This window comes from Mixophyes fleayi, chromosome 5 (genome assembly GCF_038048845.1).
Source record: "Mixophyes fleayi isolate aMixFle1 chromosome 5, aMixFle1.hap1, whole genome shotgun sequence".
Taxonomy (NCBI): Eukaryota; Metazoa; Chordata; class Amphibia; order Anura; family Limnodynastidae; genus Mixophyes; species Mixophyes fleayi.
Window position 1 is genome coordinate 99,085,165 of NC_134406.1, and position 19,317 is coordinate 99,104,481.

The 19,317-nt window shown below is 37.7% G+C and overlaps 1 protein-coding gene across 4 annotated transcripts in view; it reads right to left on the reverse strand.

The window, feature by feature from the left end:
- Positions 1-19,317, reverse strand: part of BBS9 (Bardet-Biedl syndrome 9) — a 328,017-nt gene that overhangs the window by 217,968 nt on the left and 90,732 nt on the right. For all 4 annotated transcript variants that reach the window (XM_075212581.1, XM_075212584.1, XM_075212582.1 and 1 more), the window contains 3 exons: positions 15,732-15,913; positions 8,947-9,023; positions 6,859-6,912 (listed from right to left, as the gene is read on the reverse strand). In XM_075212581.1, the coding sequence (XP_075068682.1) occupies positions 6,859-6,912; positions 8,947-9,023; positions 15,732-15,913 (313 nt within the window). The remainder of the gene's footprint in view (positions 1-6,858; positions 6,913-8,946; positions 9,024-15,731; positions 15,914-19,317) is intronic.

Sequence of the window (19,317 nt, forward strand, 5' to 3'; positions counted from 1 at the left end):
ACGAGAATAACAATTGAGCAAGCGTACTTCAAAAAATCATAATTTGAATTACACAACTTTAAAAGAAAAAGGATGTATTTAGGAACAAATACACATAATATTCAAGGTTCATTTTATTGTGTTATTGGGAACAAGAATTGGGAGGAGGACACATATAATATTTGGGTGAGTGTAACGATCCAGAATAAACGGTCTATATACATTGGAACAACCTATCATTTTAGTTTCCACCCTAAGAAGGAATATAGTAAATTTAATCTGGAGCTGGACTGAGAATTTTAAAGAAAAACAGTAAGAACCTGGCACGCTGCTACCAAGCTCCATTTTGTGGCACAAACAAAAATTGTGCATAAATACAATGTGCCACTCCATCTTCCGGCCAAAACCCTATATTGTTTTTTGGCAATAAGTAAAATAGGAAAATGGCTGGACATATGCTTTTTTTTTCCAGACACTGCATGCCTACTCTTGTGCATTTGTATTTCGTATCACAGGAAAGCACATGAAAATGTGGGAAGCACGGTGACGTAGTGGTTAGCACTTCTGCCTTACAGCACTGGGGTCATGAGTTCAATTCCCATCCATGTCCTTATCTGTGTGGAGTTTGTATGTTCTCCCTGTCTTTGCATGCGTTTCCTCCCACACTCCCAAAACATACTGGTAGGTTAATTGGCTGCTAACAAATTGACCCTAGTCTTTGTGTGTGTGTGTGTGTGTTAGGGAATTTAGACTGAAAGCCCCAATGGGGCAGGGACTGATGTGAGTGAGTACAGCACTGTGGAATTAGTGGCGCTATATAAATAAATGGTGATGATGATGATTAAGATGGTGGTATCTGCAGGGATACAGCGTTTGCATCAGCCAATATAGAAAGTTTAAGATTAGACACATCAGTGCGCCTAGTTTTCAAAAACATAAATAATTTATGCTGTGGGATGGGACTATTTAATAGGTCACATTTACAGTGGCATTTCCTGCCTTGTGGGGCAGCGCAGAGCCTTTTACTCCCCCTTTTCGTCCTTAAACTTATAATGGGACATACTTTGCACCTTTCTAGGCACACTTCGATCAATGAGAAACTCCTTACATGTATTACTTCCGTATGTTTGAATGAAAGCTCCCATGTTCGCCCAACATCATTAATTTAGGAAATAAATTAAGCTAAACGGAGTAGTATTTTACACGAAAACCAAAAACATTTAAGTGCATGAAAAGGGTGGTTCAAAAGTAGTAGCATGTTGGACTTTGATATAATATTTATACGGTTTCCTCCATGCGCATTTTCTGTTTACAGTAGTGTTTCCAAAAAATGTGTGGGTGTGCACCTGGAACTGCGTTTGGTGGATAAGTAGATTTACATGCACACTTAAAGTAGCACGCATTTCATAATGAACTTTATTATGTTTATTTTTCATACTGCAATATCAGATGAAGTACAGATCTAATAAGACTTCTTTTTTTGTTGATTGTGGTGATAAAGGTAAAATAAAAAAAATGTCATGCTGAAAGCCCAATAAAATGTTAAAATAATTTATATGACATCCAATAAATGATTTCTCCACAGATGATTGCATAGGAATTTATCCAGTAAAATCAGTTGGGGACTAACTAGATTAAAAGCATCAAAGGGCACACACATAGTCTCAGGATGCCCGCTTAGAATATTCATGTCACAAAACATGCTTCCATCTGCTAATCCAATTCCCTTACTGCATCCATTTAGGATTATCTTCTAAATTAAGGTTTTGTAAAACATTGGTATTGAACAGTGTAAACACTGTCAATTAACAAGAAGGTTATAAAACTTCAAAACAATCTTATTCATATTTCATTTGTTACAAGATCTCTTCTCCCAATATAAACTTTAAGACAGCTACATGAGTTGTGCCAGTTATAGATAATAGCTGTACAGGGAAACTATCATAATCATGAATCTTCTTGGATATGGGGCCTAATTATGTCATATTTGATATGCAATTGTGTGGGAAATTATTATGATCTGTTCATGGAAATGGGGAAATATGTCTCTGCGACGTGTCAGAGAAAAGATATGGCATGTATAAAAATGTTGGACTATTTCTGAGCAGACTACGGGGTAAATATATCAAGCTGCGGGTTTGAAATATTAGATATGTTGCCTATAGCAACCAATCAGATACCAGTTATCATTTATTTAGTACATTCTACAAAATGACTGCTAAAATCTGGCTACTATAGGCAACATCTCGATTTTTTTCAAAGCCGCAACTTGATACATTTACCCCTATGATTTACACACAGGTGTGAGTTTCGTCGTCATACTAGCATATACTCTGCCCCTCTGAGTAACCTCCAAGTGGAACAAGGTTAACAACCTTTTGGAATAAATATAATTGAGAAGCTGACCTTATTCTGCCCTTCCCCAGCATGCAGACAATACAATATAAGCCAGTGTTCTATTTCTATATTTGAATCACTTTTATTTCTAAATGTTATTGTATTTATTTTCCATGTCATTTACTATAGGTTTTTTTTATATTCAATGCTCTGTACCCAAGTTTTATTCTTGTTATCCTTGTTACTCTTACTCATCCATAAGCCTATTTAAAAATAGAAGTATTACTTGTTAACCTTTAAAACTAACAGAGAGCATAGTGTGTGCCAGTGGGTACATTTATGCAACATAGTTTGGGGCTTTTGCACTAATATAATAGGCGGTAGAAGCAATTAAGTGTGTATGGATGTGAGAAAACTATTTAATGGGTATTCAGCAAGGTCTGTAACGTCTTTGAAAGGGGAGTGTGCGAGACAGAGTGCAGTGAGTGTATTCGTGGCAGTGATGAGTGTCAATTTTTAGAAAGGATGAGTTGTGCTATATACTCTTCCACAAAATACACATTATTTTCTTTGATCCTAAAATTTTACTTGGTAATAATAACTGTCATTTGGTACAAACAAATAACAAATTGGGCCATATCTCTTAATGTCAAAACAGCCATGGGTTTAAAGTGCAATTTTGGAAGAAAAAATCTATGCCTATAAACCACACAACTGCATGCAAAATTCAACCCTCTTCTATCACATTACCTTTTCTTGTTCTGCAAATGACAAGGTGCATTTACATAGCACTTTTAAGTCTTTATTCATCTATCAGGGGTAGAATTTTGGCAGGACATTTTGGCACTGTTGTCCAAATGACAGCCTACAAATAGGAAATGGTAAAGTGAACTGTTTTATTTCCTGATTATATGCAGAGAGAAGTTGAGGTACAGTGAATCACAATTATGATGGGATTTGAAACTGGTGATTAGAGCTGGAGTCCAGAATAAATCATACCCAAGGCAAGGTAATAGCAACGTTTTGGATTTCTGTTAACAAGTTATCAATGTAATCAGTTCTCTTATAACGTGTTTTTCTTATTTGCTTACATCCTTTGGAAAATAAACACCTTTTTCATTTTCATGAGTCTATAACAGTCTCCATTCATTCAATTCAAACAGTCACCTCTTTTACGCTTTAGATTGTAAATGCTGAAATTTCAGAATAATTTAATAAGAACTAATGTTTTTTTCTACCGCTCCTGATTTCTGACTATGAGATGTTGGAGATGTGGTGTAAGAACTGCGCTATTGTGTAATAACTATTGAATGCAAAATGTTTCCTGACATCTAAAATTACTGAAATTAAATAATTCTACAAATTGCATACAGTTCTCCACCATTTTAGTTACAAAAATCTGTGCTCCACTCCATAACTAAACAAGCAGCAATGCTTCAGCAAAAGCTGACATTTTTCTCAGAAATGCAATTAACTTGCATTACTCTTGGGCAGCTGAAAAGACCTTGTGTGACTCACTTTCCCTATGTCCTATGTAATGCTCTGTACAGACTGCACATTTGGAGATTCATATACAAAATCATGATCAATGATGTTACAGAAATAAAACAGAGCTCATACTTTTCCCTACTCCCAGAAATACCACCTACCATCAAATCTCCCTCACCGTCAATAACACCCCAATTTTTTCAGACCCCGAAGTCTCCTTGGTGTCACACCTGACTCCACCCTCTGCTTTATTCCTCACATCCAGGCTCTCTCCCAGTACTGTCACCTCCACCTTAGAAATACTGCCATAATACAGCCTTATCTTACCAAAGATGCTATCCACTCCCACATCAGATCCCACCTTGTCTACTACAACCTCCTCCTATCGGTATGCCCCTCACACATCTATCCCTGATTCAATCCACCTTAAATGCTGCAACTTGACTGATCTTCCTCTCTCCACATCTGCTGGACTACTTTGCAATTCTCTACACTGGCTTCCTGTGTCCTCCAGAATCCAATTCAAATTACTCATTCTTGTTATCCTGTTATTTTTATTATTTAACAACAAATGGGTAAGTAGTATGCTTTTTACAGGCTAAAGGGTAGACATTGGTATAATCTATGACATGTAGACATCTATATGATACTTGCATAGAAAATATTTTAAAGTGCACTGGACTAGGTGGCGAGCTTCTTAATATAGTCAATCTATAACTTCTGCTTGTGCGGGTTGTCCTCAGTTTTGAAGTGGGCCGGAGGACAGAACAACCTGTAGTCATTCAGATCATATGATGTTCACATCGTAACGGAGAGGAGTATGCTGACCTTGTGGGATGCAGTCACCTGTTTACTTATGAAATATATGATTTATTTATTTTTAATGTTTTTTTTTATTAATGACTATATTAACAGGTAACAATAATAGACCATATATATCACATATGTGTTGTACATATCCCGCGGTGTGTCTGTCTCAATACAGCAAGTGTTGTATATGCAGAGCATACCTACATCTGTATTTAACAAGATACGTTTCTTCAGATCCGCTTGTAGTTGAATATGGACATGCGTATGCCGGTATTACAAAAAAGACAACTTCCGTACGTTGGACGTGCCTTAATGAATCAGTCCCCATATGTATATTCCATAATAATGCAGGTAATTTATTATTATTAATTATAACAAAAACAGTCATAAATAATATTGCCTCTATGTGCAGACCAGAGCAGATTGCTTTTTCATTCCAGCCCTTATCATGTTAAAGACTCCTTGCAATCTGAGTTAGCTAAGGAAGATGATATTGGATTCCTGGCTACTTTACATGCAGACCTTACTGCTGTCTTTACTCTGCAAATTAAATATATCCTTTATTTCCCATGTCTTCAAACGTGCTATTGCTGTGTAAAAGTTTATGAAGCTAATAACATGGTATTCCTGTTCAAATGGCCAAAGAGGGACTATTAAGGTTTGCTAAAAAAAGACACACGTTTTTCATGCGTTCATGCACAATTCGCCAGACTTTTGCTTACGAAATATTAAAGAACAGCACACTATACACAAGCTATATATACAGCAAAACAGTAAACTAAATGATAATATATAGTCAGTCTTACAATACAAAGTCTGGCAGAAACATATGAAAACCGATGAAGCATTTTACATATAAAGAATTATTCAGCAGTCCCAAAAAGACTGACCGTTTAAAAGGAAATAGGACAAGGGGAATTTCAGTCCACCAGAAGAAAATTATAAAATATGTCACAGTTTGAACATGGAAATAATCTAACCAGAGACCTTGGCAATAAAATAGTTACTTATATAACATTATACAGTATAGATATATTTTTTCCAGTTGGGAAAGACAAACTGGGCCTGATTCAGAGTGAGAAATGTGCACATTTGTGTAGCGCATCTTACGTTTCTTCGCACTACACATACCCCAAAAAGTGAACGTACGCAAATGCAGACCTACACGTTTTTGCCAATTACGACTCCTTATGACTGAAGAGGTGGGACGGGTGAGGGAAGGGGAGTTCTAAGGTAGGCGGAGTACAGTTATGACATGTTCTAGCAATTGCATAAGGATTCAGACAGGAAAACGGGCAGATAGAGCAGAAAAATATGATGACCATCACCAGAACTAGCGAATCGCTTGTAAATAGATGACCATTTGCATTTGTACCATATGCAATAAAAGGTTTATAACATAGTTTGCAAGTCAGACACGTTGCAAGACTCTGTCTGTAGTAATGCGGATGTATATGCTACTCATTCAGATCCGTAAGAATCTCCAACTCTGAATACGGGTGTAAATATAAATTATTTGTGCGCAACATTTTCAATGACAAGTTAGGCCTTTTTTTTGCATCCGACTCTGAATAAGGCACACTGTCTTTAATAAATGGAAGTATGTAGACAGAAGGCTTCTTTCCACTCTAAATAAGTGGTTACTGTCGGACAATAGCTTGTATTCAGCTGCCTAGCAAATAAAAACACAATCATTATCATTTATTTATATAGTGAAAGCAAATTCCGTAGCGTTTAACTATTGGGGACAAACACAGTAATATACAATACTGGGTAATACAGACAAAGAGGTATGCAGGGCCTGCTCGCAAGCTTACAATCTATGGGACAATGAGAGTTGGATACCGATTTGTATGCTATATGATCCAGAAACACAGCACTGTTGGACAGAGAATCCGAGTGTTGTAGTCTTGGGTGAACTGTGTAAAGAGTGGTAATAGGGTAATCTAGTGAGGTGAAGAGGGTGGTTGAAGAATATTATAAGCTTGCCTGAAGAGGTGGGTTTTCATAGAACGCTTGAAGACAATGCCAAACATTAAGTTCTGTAAAGGCATTGGAATTTTAACATCTCCACATTATTTGCTATTTGTGAATGTTATTAGCTCTTATATATAGAGGCTTTTGCTTTACTTTCATTGAGCATTTAGTTATGGAAATGCTGCAAAACAAATGGCTATTGTGGAAAATGTGGACCCAAGGCATGATACCATTGTCATAAAGAGAATTATAACATATAATCCATACCTTTACTGTGACTGAAGGGATGGTTTCAGACTCCATAGCACTGTCTACAGCTTGCTATCAAAACATAAATAAATACAGATCATGTATACAGTGAAACAGCTTCTCAAATTATTTTTACATTAATATTAAGAGGCAAATAACAAATGCATAATAACAAATAAGAATATGCCGACATTGAAGATGATTGATTTTAAGAGAATAAAGTTAAATATATCCACAATTAGTTACAGATATCATGTGTACTGGTGATTAACAACATCAATATATACAGTACCAAACATACAGAAATTTTGTTTCAATTACATTAGGATTTCAGTTACATAGTGAAACCCCGTTCACACTGTCTCAAAAACCCGGGTTATTGTCGGGGGAAGCCCCGATGACCCGGGACGAGGCTGAGTGTGAACGGGTCCCGTCATTAGACCTCGGACTTTTGCAGGGTTATTCCCGGGTCTGACCTGGGTAGATGCCAGTCTGAATGTTGAGACCTGGGTTTTTCAACCCGGGTCTCACCGAACACTATTGAAAGTTAGAGAAAAAAAAATCAACATCACAAAAGAAGCCAATCAAAGCTCTCTTGTGATGTTGCCAGGGAGAGCCGGGAAGACCCGTGTTCAATGTGAACCTGGTCAACCAGGAATTTTCTCAGGATGGGAGGCTCTGTCATCCGGCAATGTGAACGCAGCATGAGTAATGTTGAAAAAATATTTTAAAAAAAGTGCTAATATCCAACCTATTATAAAAAAAGAAACATATTCTCACTCTGTTAGACCTAATATAATATGCAGATCAGTCTTGCAACCCCAAACTTCATTGGGAGCTCATAATCACCAAAATGTGAAAATACTCTCCAGGGACGCACTACTGCTGGGTTGGTGCAGCTAAAGGTTATGTGTGGTGCAGCTTAATTAGACTTAGTGCATTACAAACTCCAACAAGACATGTTCACCTAATGCGGATATAAACAATTTTACATTTTAAATATTCATCTTTAATATACATTAATTAGCAAAACCAATAAGTCAGTAACAGATGAAAAATGTATCATATATACAGAAAAAGATAAATTGTAATGAACTAGGGGACAGTATTAAAAAAAAAAGCAGAGGGGGCAAGAGACTGGGGACAGCTAAGAGTTCCATATCAACCAAACTCAAAGAAACTTCCTACAAAATTTATTATCGTTGGTATTATTCTCCCACCGACTCCATACAATGTTCCACTCCTCCTCGCCGGACTATTGGCGGGGCTGTGGCCACAGGGGTTCTATGCTCCATATGTGGTGGACTTGCCCGATTATCATCTCCTTCTGTGACGTGGTCCACAGGTTCTTAAACACTCTATTTAATGCCCCTGTTGCAAAGGACCCCTGGGTATCTCTACTGTGCTACCCTCCCCAAGATCTTCACAAATATTCCCAAAAACTGACCGCACTCAACTGAGAAAACACTCCCCAACGTCTCTCTCGGCCCTTAAAAAGCAGATTTGGCACGTTGCAACCATGGAAGAGATAACCTATTACCTTCTCGACAGGGGACATGTCTTTAACAAAGTCTGGGCCCCATGGCAGTTCACAGAACAAATGTTTCCCTCCAGCCCTTTACCTCCACACCCACCCTTTAATTCTATGAGCTACCCATACACTGCTCGCCCTCCGAGTGCACACATCCATTTACTCTATGGCCATCAATTCCCCCTCCTCCTGCCCAATTGAATATCCCCCCCCCCCACCTCTACAGTCTACTTTTTCAACACCATTTGTAAAATGTTAAAAATTGGTCATTCTCCGCCCTAGGTTTCATATGGACGCAACCTGACAATCTCATTGTATTGTCTTTGTTTCTCCATGCTTGTACCAAGGCTTTACTGTCATGTTCCTTGTACATCCCTGTTTGACCATTCAAAACAAAGATTAAAAAAAATAAAAATAAAATCTGAGACATTTCAAGGGACAAACATTTAAAACCTGGGACTATCCATGGAAATTAGAGACGAATATCAGCTATGGGAGTATAGATTGATTTGAAATGAAAATGATTTGCTATGACTGATCCTCTTGCCATAGCATATTTTCCATTAATTACTTACAGACACAGCATCAAGGGCAGGAGACACAGTAGCCAACAAAGTCAAATCCTCTTCTTTTTCAATCTTTGGTAATATATCTAGAAAAAAAATTGTTAAGAGCAGGGAAATATGAGTATACATGCACTTCTACAGCTTTTTATAAGCATATTAGTTTATGTTTTATGATATACTTCTGCATTTTTCAACTAAGCCTTTATATCAACTAGACAGAGTTGTTTAATTTGTTGTCTGTGGAAGGTACAGAAAATTGGTCTATGGATAAATTTCACAGAGCAGAGTCATATCTCAAGATAATAGAAACAAATCTGCCTAGATTACATAAATGTGTTATTCTTTTAACGCACAAAAGGTAAACAGAAAGACAAAGCAATTGGGTTTAGTAAACAATGAAGGAAGGCAAAACCTTTATATACAAAAGAAGAGCTAACATAAGTGCAAATAGTGTCTTTATTTCAGCAAAATAAAAAGAGCTAGTTCAATTGAACACAAAATGCTTGATAGATTGTAAAGCTAAATCAATCTGTATCAAAGTTAAAGGCAGAGAGCTTCTATTACAAAACACACTTAACGTGCCCCTCAAAAGGCTTTGGTTTTATACTGTTGCAATTGGACAGTCATCCTAGCACACATGAAGGAGCACGTCGGCTCTTCACTCTCAGGAGATGTCTCGGCAAACTAGAAGTTTGCCTGGGTGTATGGAGAAGAGTAAAGAAAGAGGCACACTGCAACACTACAAAAGTCACATCTACCTCCTACCATATTAGAAACCACCCCTTCCATTAAATAAAACCTTTCCATTTGTCTTCTAAAATAAAGTTCAAACTAGCCTAATTTATCTCTTAAATTAATGAAGAGAGTGAGGAAAATGTCCCTAGAATGTACATAGAGTCTCAAAATAGCAAGGAACATCCATAAAAATGTGCTCTCTCCATCTCACTATAATAATCTGGCTCCACAAAAATCAGAACTCCACACCAACTCTGTACTTTGTGAAGAAAACCTTCCCTCCACCAAACTCCTCTGCTTGGCCTGAACAAACGTCTACTCCATTTCTGGGAAGGAGTTCCACTAGATTTTGGAACCTGGCTGCAGGGCTTGGCCACAAGAGCATTAGTAAGGTCGAACACTGATATTAGAAGGTAAGGCCAGGCTCGCAGTCTGCATTGCAATTCATCCAAGAAGTGTTCAGTGGCTTCAAGGTCAGAGTTCTGTGCAGGCCAGTAAAGTTCTTCCACAACAAAGGGGGGTATTCAATTAGCGCCAAGCTTCCGCCGCGTTAAAGCTATTACCGTTATTACGGTAAGTTTAACCCGGCTTTCAGCATGCAGCTCCAAAGCCGGCGTTAGACCTACAGTACTAATGATAATTGCACGCATTATTACCGTAATAACGGTAATAATGCGCAGGCCGCATTACTTTTAACAGTAATGCGCCCAACTGAATATGCCCCATAGTCAGGAAACCATTTTTTGATGATCCTTGCTTTCTGCACAAGAGCACTGCCATGCTCAAAATGGAAATGGCCCTCCCCAAACTTTTATCACAAAGTTGAAAGAACAAAATGATACAAAGCTATAAGGATGCTAATGTGTTTTGAAGTTACTATGATAACTGGGATTGGAAGTGAATACATTTCTATAAGAAGAAATAATAAATTCCACAGTATAACCAAAGCTCTCTAACGTGAGAGAGTAGGCGAAACCCAGTGTAAGATAGCGGTTGATGCAGATTTAAGTGGCTCTCCAATATAGCTTTTTTCCATGCTGGAACGCACAATATTCTAACCCATAGTTTCATAAAAAAATAACCAAAATCCATAAAAAGTGCTTAAGTACATAATTTGAAATCCGCGTATTATACACAAATTATTACAAACACCTATGATGGGCTACCTGGGGCTTAAGAAGGCATAAAGACCAAATGGTAACACCAAACCCTATATTCAATCTTCTAACAGACCCAAACTTCATGTCACATTACCACAAATGATGTATAATACTAATCTTCATATAAGCCAACAATAAATAATCATTCAGTAACATCAGCAAAATAACCACATCCCAAAGCTACTCTCCATTCACACTCCTGCCCGCTCCCTGCGCTCGGCCAACGACCGCAGCCTCTCCTCCACTCTCATCACCTCTTCCCACTCCAGAATCCAAGACTTTTCCCGTGCAGCCCCTCTTCTCTGGAACGACTTCCCTCGTTCAATCCGTCTCTCTCCTACTCTGTGCTCCTTCAAACGTGCACTCAAAACTCACCTCTTCCTCAAAGCCTACCAACCATCTACTTAACCCCCATCTCCTCCCTTTTGCTCGTCCTCCCTTCTCTCCTCTTGCCTCAACTGGCTCCTCTTGTGCCTGGTCTGCTTACCATCCCTTAGGATGTAAGCTCGTATGAGCAGGGCCCCCTCCCCTCCTGTCTCCATACCTGTTCTTCCGCTCCGTCTTTACTGCATATGACTGGCTGGAGTTTCTGAAGTATTGGTACTTTTTGTTCATTGTTCTGTATGGTTTCACCCTGTATAGTCTACTGTTAGTACTGTGTGCGGCGCTGCGGATACCTTGTGGCGCCTAACAAATAAATGATAATAATAATAATATGGCCTTGTACAATAGCCAAATAAATGTGGCCTTGTGTCATAGTTATACCCGGTTCTAGACAAAACACCAATATTCCTCACCGCATAATAAAATATAGAATTATAAAAGCAGGCAGTAAATGTAATATCAGTATGCAGATGGACTTATCTCATAGTACATCACAACAGCATAATCAATCAATCTAAATTTCTAAGTGGTCTGATTATTTAAGACTCCTAGGGGCCATAGTATCCAAAACATGTATCCATTGGGCTTCCTTTTTCAGGAGTACCAAACCTCTAACTCACCCCTCTTAAAGGGTGGCACCCAACCAATCAGCACACAACATAATGTGGACACTTTATGACGTATCACAAGAAAATATCAAGCTACCAGTTTGTCTGTAGTGCCATTAGCCAAAGCTATTCATATCAATGGTCTATGATTCACTATCCATTCCAGAAGGTTTCTAAAGTCTTAACCACGTATCTTAGTCTGCATAAGCATATGAGAATATATACTAAAGATGGATCACAACTCCACTCAAAGACTCTGAGTGGAACAAAGGAATGATTTAGAAAACAATTATCATCCGGTTAAAAAAATTCCACTTGAAGATTCATGAAATGCTTATTAATAAGTGGTGTGTTAACCCTATAGTGATTAAGAAATTCATATGTTACCTATTAATCATTGCTAAGATGTTAGTGATTATGCTATAAAAACCCACATATTAAAACTCTAAATTAAATAATAAGAGACCAGAAAATACCCATGTCATGGAGAGGTTTAAAATGAATTATACCAATGTATTTCTGAGCTTTACAGCAAATAGTTCAGACTGGCAAAGCAGGTGGCCTAATGGCTCTTATCTGTCATCAATTTAAATGCACTTACAATAAAATAACAGACATGGTTACTCAAAATGAACCAGGCACATAAGGTAAAATGCCAGAACATACTCTCAGAATGATCATTTCAAGACACAGAGGCCTGCTGAGCACCAGTGGGGAAGAGCATCAGCATTCAATGACTTAATGAAGTATTTTAGTAGATGTTTGGCATTCGAAACTCAGTATAATTTTATGTTGAGGATGCCTTGTAAAATACTTGGCTCTGGAAACTTTGCAAGAAAAGCAGATTTAGCAAAAATAATTAGCATCCATTCAATGTACCATGTTTAATATGTGCAGATTAAAAAACATGTTGACACGTGTTTATGGAATTTGAGAATTATCTTTGTGTAGATAAACATTGCAGGTTTCATCAAATTATATACTTACATATTCTAAATATACAAATATTGAGTTTAACAAAAGGTTCCTAAAGTTTATAAAGATAAACCATAAGATGTAAAGTGAATAAAAAGTTGACAAAATCAAGAATCATATTTATGTTAAAAATTGTTAATATGTCGTATACAATCATTTATGACATTAATGTACTTCATTAAAAAAAAATATTATATAGTTGTAATTATATTTTTTGCTTTACTATAATTCTCCTCCTTGTTAGAAAGCCATGTAGTGTTTTGTCTACTGTTTTTCCCTAATGAAAAAAACGGTAATGTTCCAGAAATACCATATCGTCAACCAAATTCACATCAAATGTTTGATACTATGATATAACAGATTGCCATGTATGTATATAACACAAAAATGTAGTAAACAATATCATTTGCCGAAGAGCGACTTTTATAAATTTCTTCAGCTTAGACACTGGCTGTCAGAGCCCTCATTCAGAAATATAGTCATAGGTTCCCCCCCGGCTATATATCAAGTAAACCTGACAAAGAGTAACAACAAAGCTAGCATAACTACCTGGTATAATATTTTAACTTCGCAAGTCGTTATCACCAAATCAAAAATTCAACTCCAATGGGAGGTAGATCTCCAGGTAGTATTCACTGAGGAGGAATGGGAACGTATTTTTCGAAACTCTTTCACAATGTCTAAATGCCTTAATCATACTGAAATGTTGGTGAAGCTTCTGAATAGATTGTACGTGACCCCTGAGAAACTGCACAAAATTTGGCCCTCAGTACCCCTGACATGTTGGCGTAATTGCACTAAGAGAGGGGATATATTCCATATTTTTTGGCCATGCCCAGTCCTACAACCCCTGTGGTTAGATGTTTTCCAGTAGTTGGTAAGGGTTTTTAGATATCCTACAACCCCTTCCCCAGAGGTTGCTTTGTTGCATCATTATCCCCCCTCCGTTCCCTCCTGGGACAGGTACGTGATGGGCCAAGTGCTCATTGCAACCAGACCAGAGCTGCTATAGCTCAGGCCTGGAAACAACCGTCAGCCCCGTCTTTGGCTAAGGTGATATCTAAAGTGAACTTCAGCTTTGAGATGGAGACCCTAGGAGTTCCGTATTCCACGGCAGCTTCTTAACCATTAGTGAAATGGCGTAGCTGGCATAATTATGTCACAGACGGAGGTGGGGCCCCATCCTAGTCCCCCCATAGGCTGGATATCTCCGACTCAGTGTCTCGTGCCTTGATTAAGAAATATTTGTTTTTGGGCCTAGGTACAAGGATGGAATGGACTAGTCTCCGTATTGTAAAGTTAAAGTGACTTATGTTTAGAGTGACAATCTTTAGTTTTACTAGTCAACTGGCTAAAATTATATTTAAATACTACAAAGTGATAAATGTCTAGATTGCTGGTATTTTAAGACATATTGTTGTGTTTCATCCCCACTATGTACCCCTTTCCCCTTTTATGTCCTACCCCTTCCCTGTTTCTTTTTTTTGTATCCTTTGCAACTATCTTAGAAAATTCAATAAACTTTACTTCAGTTAAAAAAAAAAAAAACACAAAAATGTAGTTTGATGGAGTTACGAATACATGTGAAGGAAAGGTTAATGATGTTGAAGTATAAAGCAGTGGTAGATTTATAGAGTAGTCATACTATTTCCTATGTGTTTCCTTGTGAGTGATGGTTTCTTACCGGCAAGCTATAAAGGTATATAGGTTGCCAATATGATGCGTGGCTAAATTCCAGCCAGTGTGTATCACACCCATTTCCTGAAGCACATGACACAGAGAACCATAATGATTGTTTTAACATTCTAATGAGACAGTTCTACAAGGACTGCACTTTTCTAGAGTATATAATATCAATGTGTTAACAAGAGAGAAACTGAAACAATGAGCAACTCTGTGTAAAAATCATTGAGGTAGAAGACCAGTATTAATCAGATTTAAAAATCCTTTGATTTCTGCCAGTAATCTGAATTCTATTTTTGAAGTGGTAACTTGGTCTCACAAATAATTCGTTGAAGAGGTTACATAAAGCTGAGGGAAGTAATACTAGTCCATGATTCATACTTTTTTTGGCCTATGCTTGTAGGGACAACACATTACAAAACACATGAGAACCATAAACAGGGCACAGTGACACAATAGTTGGCTCTGGCAACTTGTCGTATTTAGGCACAAATTTTCATTCTGACCAGAGTGTGGATCTATGTCCCCCCTATGTTTGGGTTTCTCTGTGTGCTCCAAGTTACACGTTCTGATAGGTTAAATGGCCATTAACTAAACTGGCACTAATGTGCATGTGTCTATAGAAGGGAATTGAGATTGCAAATTCCATTAGTGTGTGGATTAAGAATGCATTATTAAATGCAACAGAACTGTGTGCCAGATATAACAAAAATGAAAGAAAGAAAAAAGTCTATATGGTTCTACAAACATGTGGCAGTTGCTATGAGAGTTAAATAATGCATATTACAAAGAGGAGAAATGTCCAAGAGTATTAATACATAAACATAGACATCATTTATACATATATACAAAACCAGACATTTGCTTTATTAGTCTAACCTGCACTGGATTGATCAAACATCTGATTGTTAGTTATGGCTTACACAGATAACATTAAAAACTCAATAGTGTCTGACAAACTCCATAAGATGAGCTAGTTACAAGTCACTGGGAGAGATGTATGAAAACTAGTGTATAGGCAACTGCACAAAAGCAACTTTAACCCATAGCGACCAATAAGAACTTTGTCTCCACTTTCTAATCTGTGCTGGAAAATGCCAGAATCTGTTTGGTTGCTTTGGATTGCAACACTTTTTGCAAATACCTATATACCAAATTTCAGAAATATTCTCTATTATATTTTAGAAGTATCCATGTTAGTTTACATTATGCCAAACCTCTTCAAAATAATGATGACAAAATACAGTACCTTGTGTTTTTGTAGCCTCTTTAATTAATCTCTGAAGTTCTTTCATTTCAACATCCAGCTCTTCATAATTGATGTCCCTAGATTCCACTTTAGGAGCTTGAAAGAGAGAAGGATCTGTTCCAAAATAGGAGCACTGTAACTGACCACTGTCACTTAGTGTGACTATGATTCCTTTCATGTCCCTGTGAGAGAAATACATGAATTATTGTACCGTTGCAAAACAAAAAAGACACATGTGCTGCAAACACAACATGTAAATTCAGGCAATTTAGATTAACTTAGCTACTACTGCTTCCGGACCAGTATTGCAATTATGACAAATTAGAATGGGTTAAGTGATGCCTATATACAAAATGTTACTGCTAGCCAGATCATGTGGTTTAAAATTACAATTGGAGAAAGAAGGAAGAAAAAGAGAGAAAACAGGATGAATGAGGACAGACTGCACTTATTAATCATAATCTGTCATTGGTCAATCTTCTTACTGTAGTAAAAGTTTTCATTTGGTTTTATAAAATGTTGAAGACAAGCTATATACATGCTTATGTCATTTCAAATGGACAGTAAGTATGAGTACACATCACTCATAGTGACTGATTATTTAATTCTGAGGCTATACAAGGCAATATCATGCACCTATTGATGGCATAACATTTATTGGCTGTGTGCAAGACATTAATGAATGATAATTATCACACATTAATTCTGCTCTCCACTATAGGGTAGAGCAGAATTAAATCTAATTTGGCATGTTTTGGCATGTGGCCTTATCTGTGTGGAGTTTGTATGTTCTCCCTGTGTTTGCGTCGATTTCCTCCGGGTGCTCCGGTTTCCTCCCACACTCCAAAAACATACTGGTAGGTTAATTGGCTGCTATCAAAATTTACCCTAGTCTCTCCCTCTCTGTCTGTCTGTCTGTCTGTCTGTCTGTGTGTGTGTCTATATTAGGGAATTTAGACTAAGCCCCAATGGGGCAGGGACTGATGTGAGCGAGTTCTCTGTACAGCGCTGAGGAATTAGTGGCGCTATATAAATAAATGATGATGATGATGATGTTTTACCTGGTAAGATAATACTCTGAAATACATAAGACAAGTCTTCAATATCTCTGAGGTAGAAGTAGTTGTCTTTTTCATGGATGAAAAGAATACAGACTAACCCAAGAAAGGACTCAAACTTGTCCTGGTCACACAGAAAATAGGAAATATCCTGAGAAAACACACTTTTGATTTTAACAGGGTACTTCCGCAGTACAGCTTGTCTTAGTGGGGTAATCATGGAATTAGCCTGTTGAGTTTTGATCAAGTGTTTCACTTGCATATGCTGAGTAGGATCTCCAAGGTAGAGAAGTTACTGTATACAGCAGAATCACCTTGAACTCCCACACCCAGGGAGGTAGGAGCTCAAGGTGATCCTGCTATATACAGTAACTTCACTAACTTGGAGATCCTACTCAACATATGCAAGTGAAACAGCTTTGAAAAATGAATTTGACTCTCCTAGACAGCCACTTCAAAGCACAAAGCAAATATTAAGATCAATGTATTGCCTTCCATTCTTTATCAGGAGTGGTAGGAAGAGGTCCAGGTGATCTGGATAGGACACCAGCTAATGTAAGCTACAGACCTCAGTCCTTCAAGATACACTTGAGGAGAAACATCTCCTATTCCATCATAGCTGGCCTGGCATCTACATGAAGGATGCTACTATCTGCATAAGCTAGAACAGGTGCCTTCAATAGACTTCTATTTTCACATTTTCAAAGTCAGGAGTGTCCATATTACACAAAAGTAGGTGTAACAGTTGAACAGGAGGCTATATTGTTGAGAATGTCCTCCTTGAGCATTCATAGAGTGATTTAGTTCACTTGGAGGACCTGTCCACGACGTGGCTGTAGTAGTCACACAATCTGAAGAATAACCTTAGTCAAGTCAGATTTTTAGGTTGAGTCCGACTGACCACTAGCTACACTTTTGGTGGATCTGTATTTATTCCATCTACAAAGATAATATATCCCACATTATTTGGTGAAATATATATTTATCAAGATAGTTTCAGAATTTCAGAATCTCTTGTCTCACATGATCAATGATGCTTAGAAGTCTATTTTTATGCCCTTCTAGTATGAAACCAAAATTGATATCATTCAACGTGGGATCGGATCTCCAAGGGTATGTCCTATCAGACATTGAAATGAAGCTGGAGAACAACATGGCATATGATAGAATCCCAGTGAACAGATGGCCTTTGGGCTCATGAGTACTTGAAAGCAGCCAGAGTTCAGGTCCAAGACTGAGAAGCAGCGACTTCCACACAAGACATCTGCAGCTTCCCCTACATCAAACAAATAATACTGAAGTGTTCAATAAAAAAAAACACATGATACATTATTTTTTGTTTACAATTAGGGGCTTTTAGATTTCATAATCTACTGTCATCTTTTAAGGACCTGCCAACAATCTCCAAGGCACCAGGAGGGATCCTTTTACCCACTTCTCTAAGAAGGAATGGTTTGTTGGACACCTTTTGCACATTACACATCCATTTAGTCTGTGGAAAGCCCATCTTTTCTTTGTACAAGATGATGTGAAAGGTGATTTTTTTACTAGTGAACTCACCCTCTCTGCTGCTTCAACAGAAAGATAATGAGAATAGAAACACTGCAGCCAGATTATAAACTAACATAGGCTTCCACCTTCAGTGGAGGACCCTCATCAGAAGTCACTCCAAGGATGTGAATGTCCAGTTCTACAATTTCATTCACATTAAGAGATGTCCCACATATCTAATAACTTTATTTCAACAATTGGCTTGAACGGTACATTTGAGATATCTACTGTAAAAGTCCCTAAAAATAATGGTAAGCTAGGAGCCAGTATCAAAGAGTGTGGTGGCGGTCATTCTATTTAAAAACAACCTTAAAGCACATTGGTGGTTCCCCTAGTGGTTGATAGGACACCTCTTTGTGTAGACACAGTCCAGAATGCTGTTAGCGTATGGCTCTTTAGTTTTTAGTAGGCACTGGAATGCAAAATGTCCTCATTCTCAAAACGTAATACAGAATGGAATTGCAGAATTATTGGATTTAGAGTGTCAAGCATCTGCAACAAGTGTTGTGGTGTCTGCTTTACACTTTGTAAGAGTTTTGCTATCATTTTAGATTCAGAAATAAAATAGAACTCTAGCTGTTACTTAATTTAGACATCAATTTGTGATGAGTAGGAGAACAGTAAGTCACAAGTAACTTAATGGCCACTGGGCATCCAGGTAGCATCCCAGACTGACAGGTTTCTATGCTGCTTTATTGATTGCATTTGTAAACACTAACTTCCAAAACATCAGGTCTGATCATCCAATGAAATCGGAAACATAATATATTTTTGTCTCATATTTTAGAAAAGACCTACTCAGAAATAAAGATTACACAGAGTCCATACAAAAGAAACATAATCATTAGCAGAGGCCTCAGGGTGAGCATTTTTCTAAAGCTGAATATGCATTCTGACAGGTATTCTCAGATCCTAATCTTTTTCGCAGTCTCTGACTCAAGACATTCTTCTAACACTTGCATAGCAACAGCTCTCCA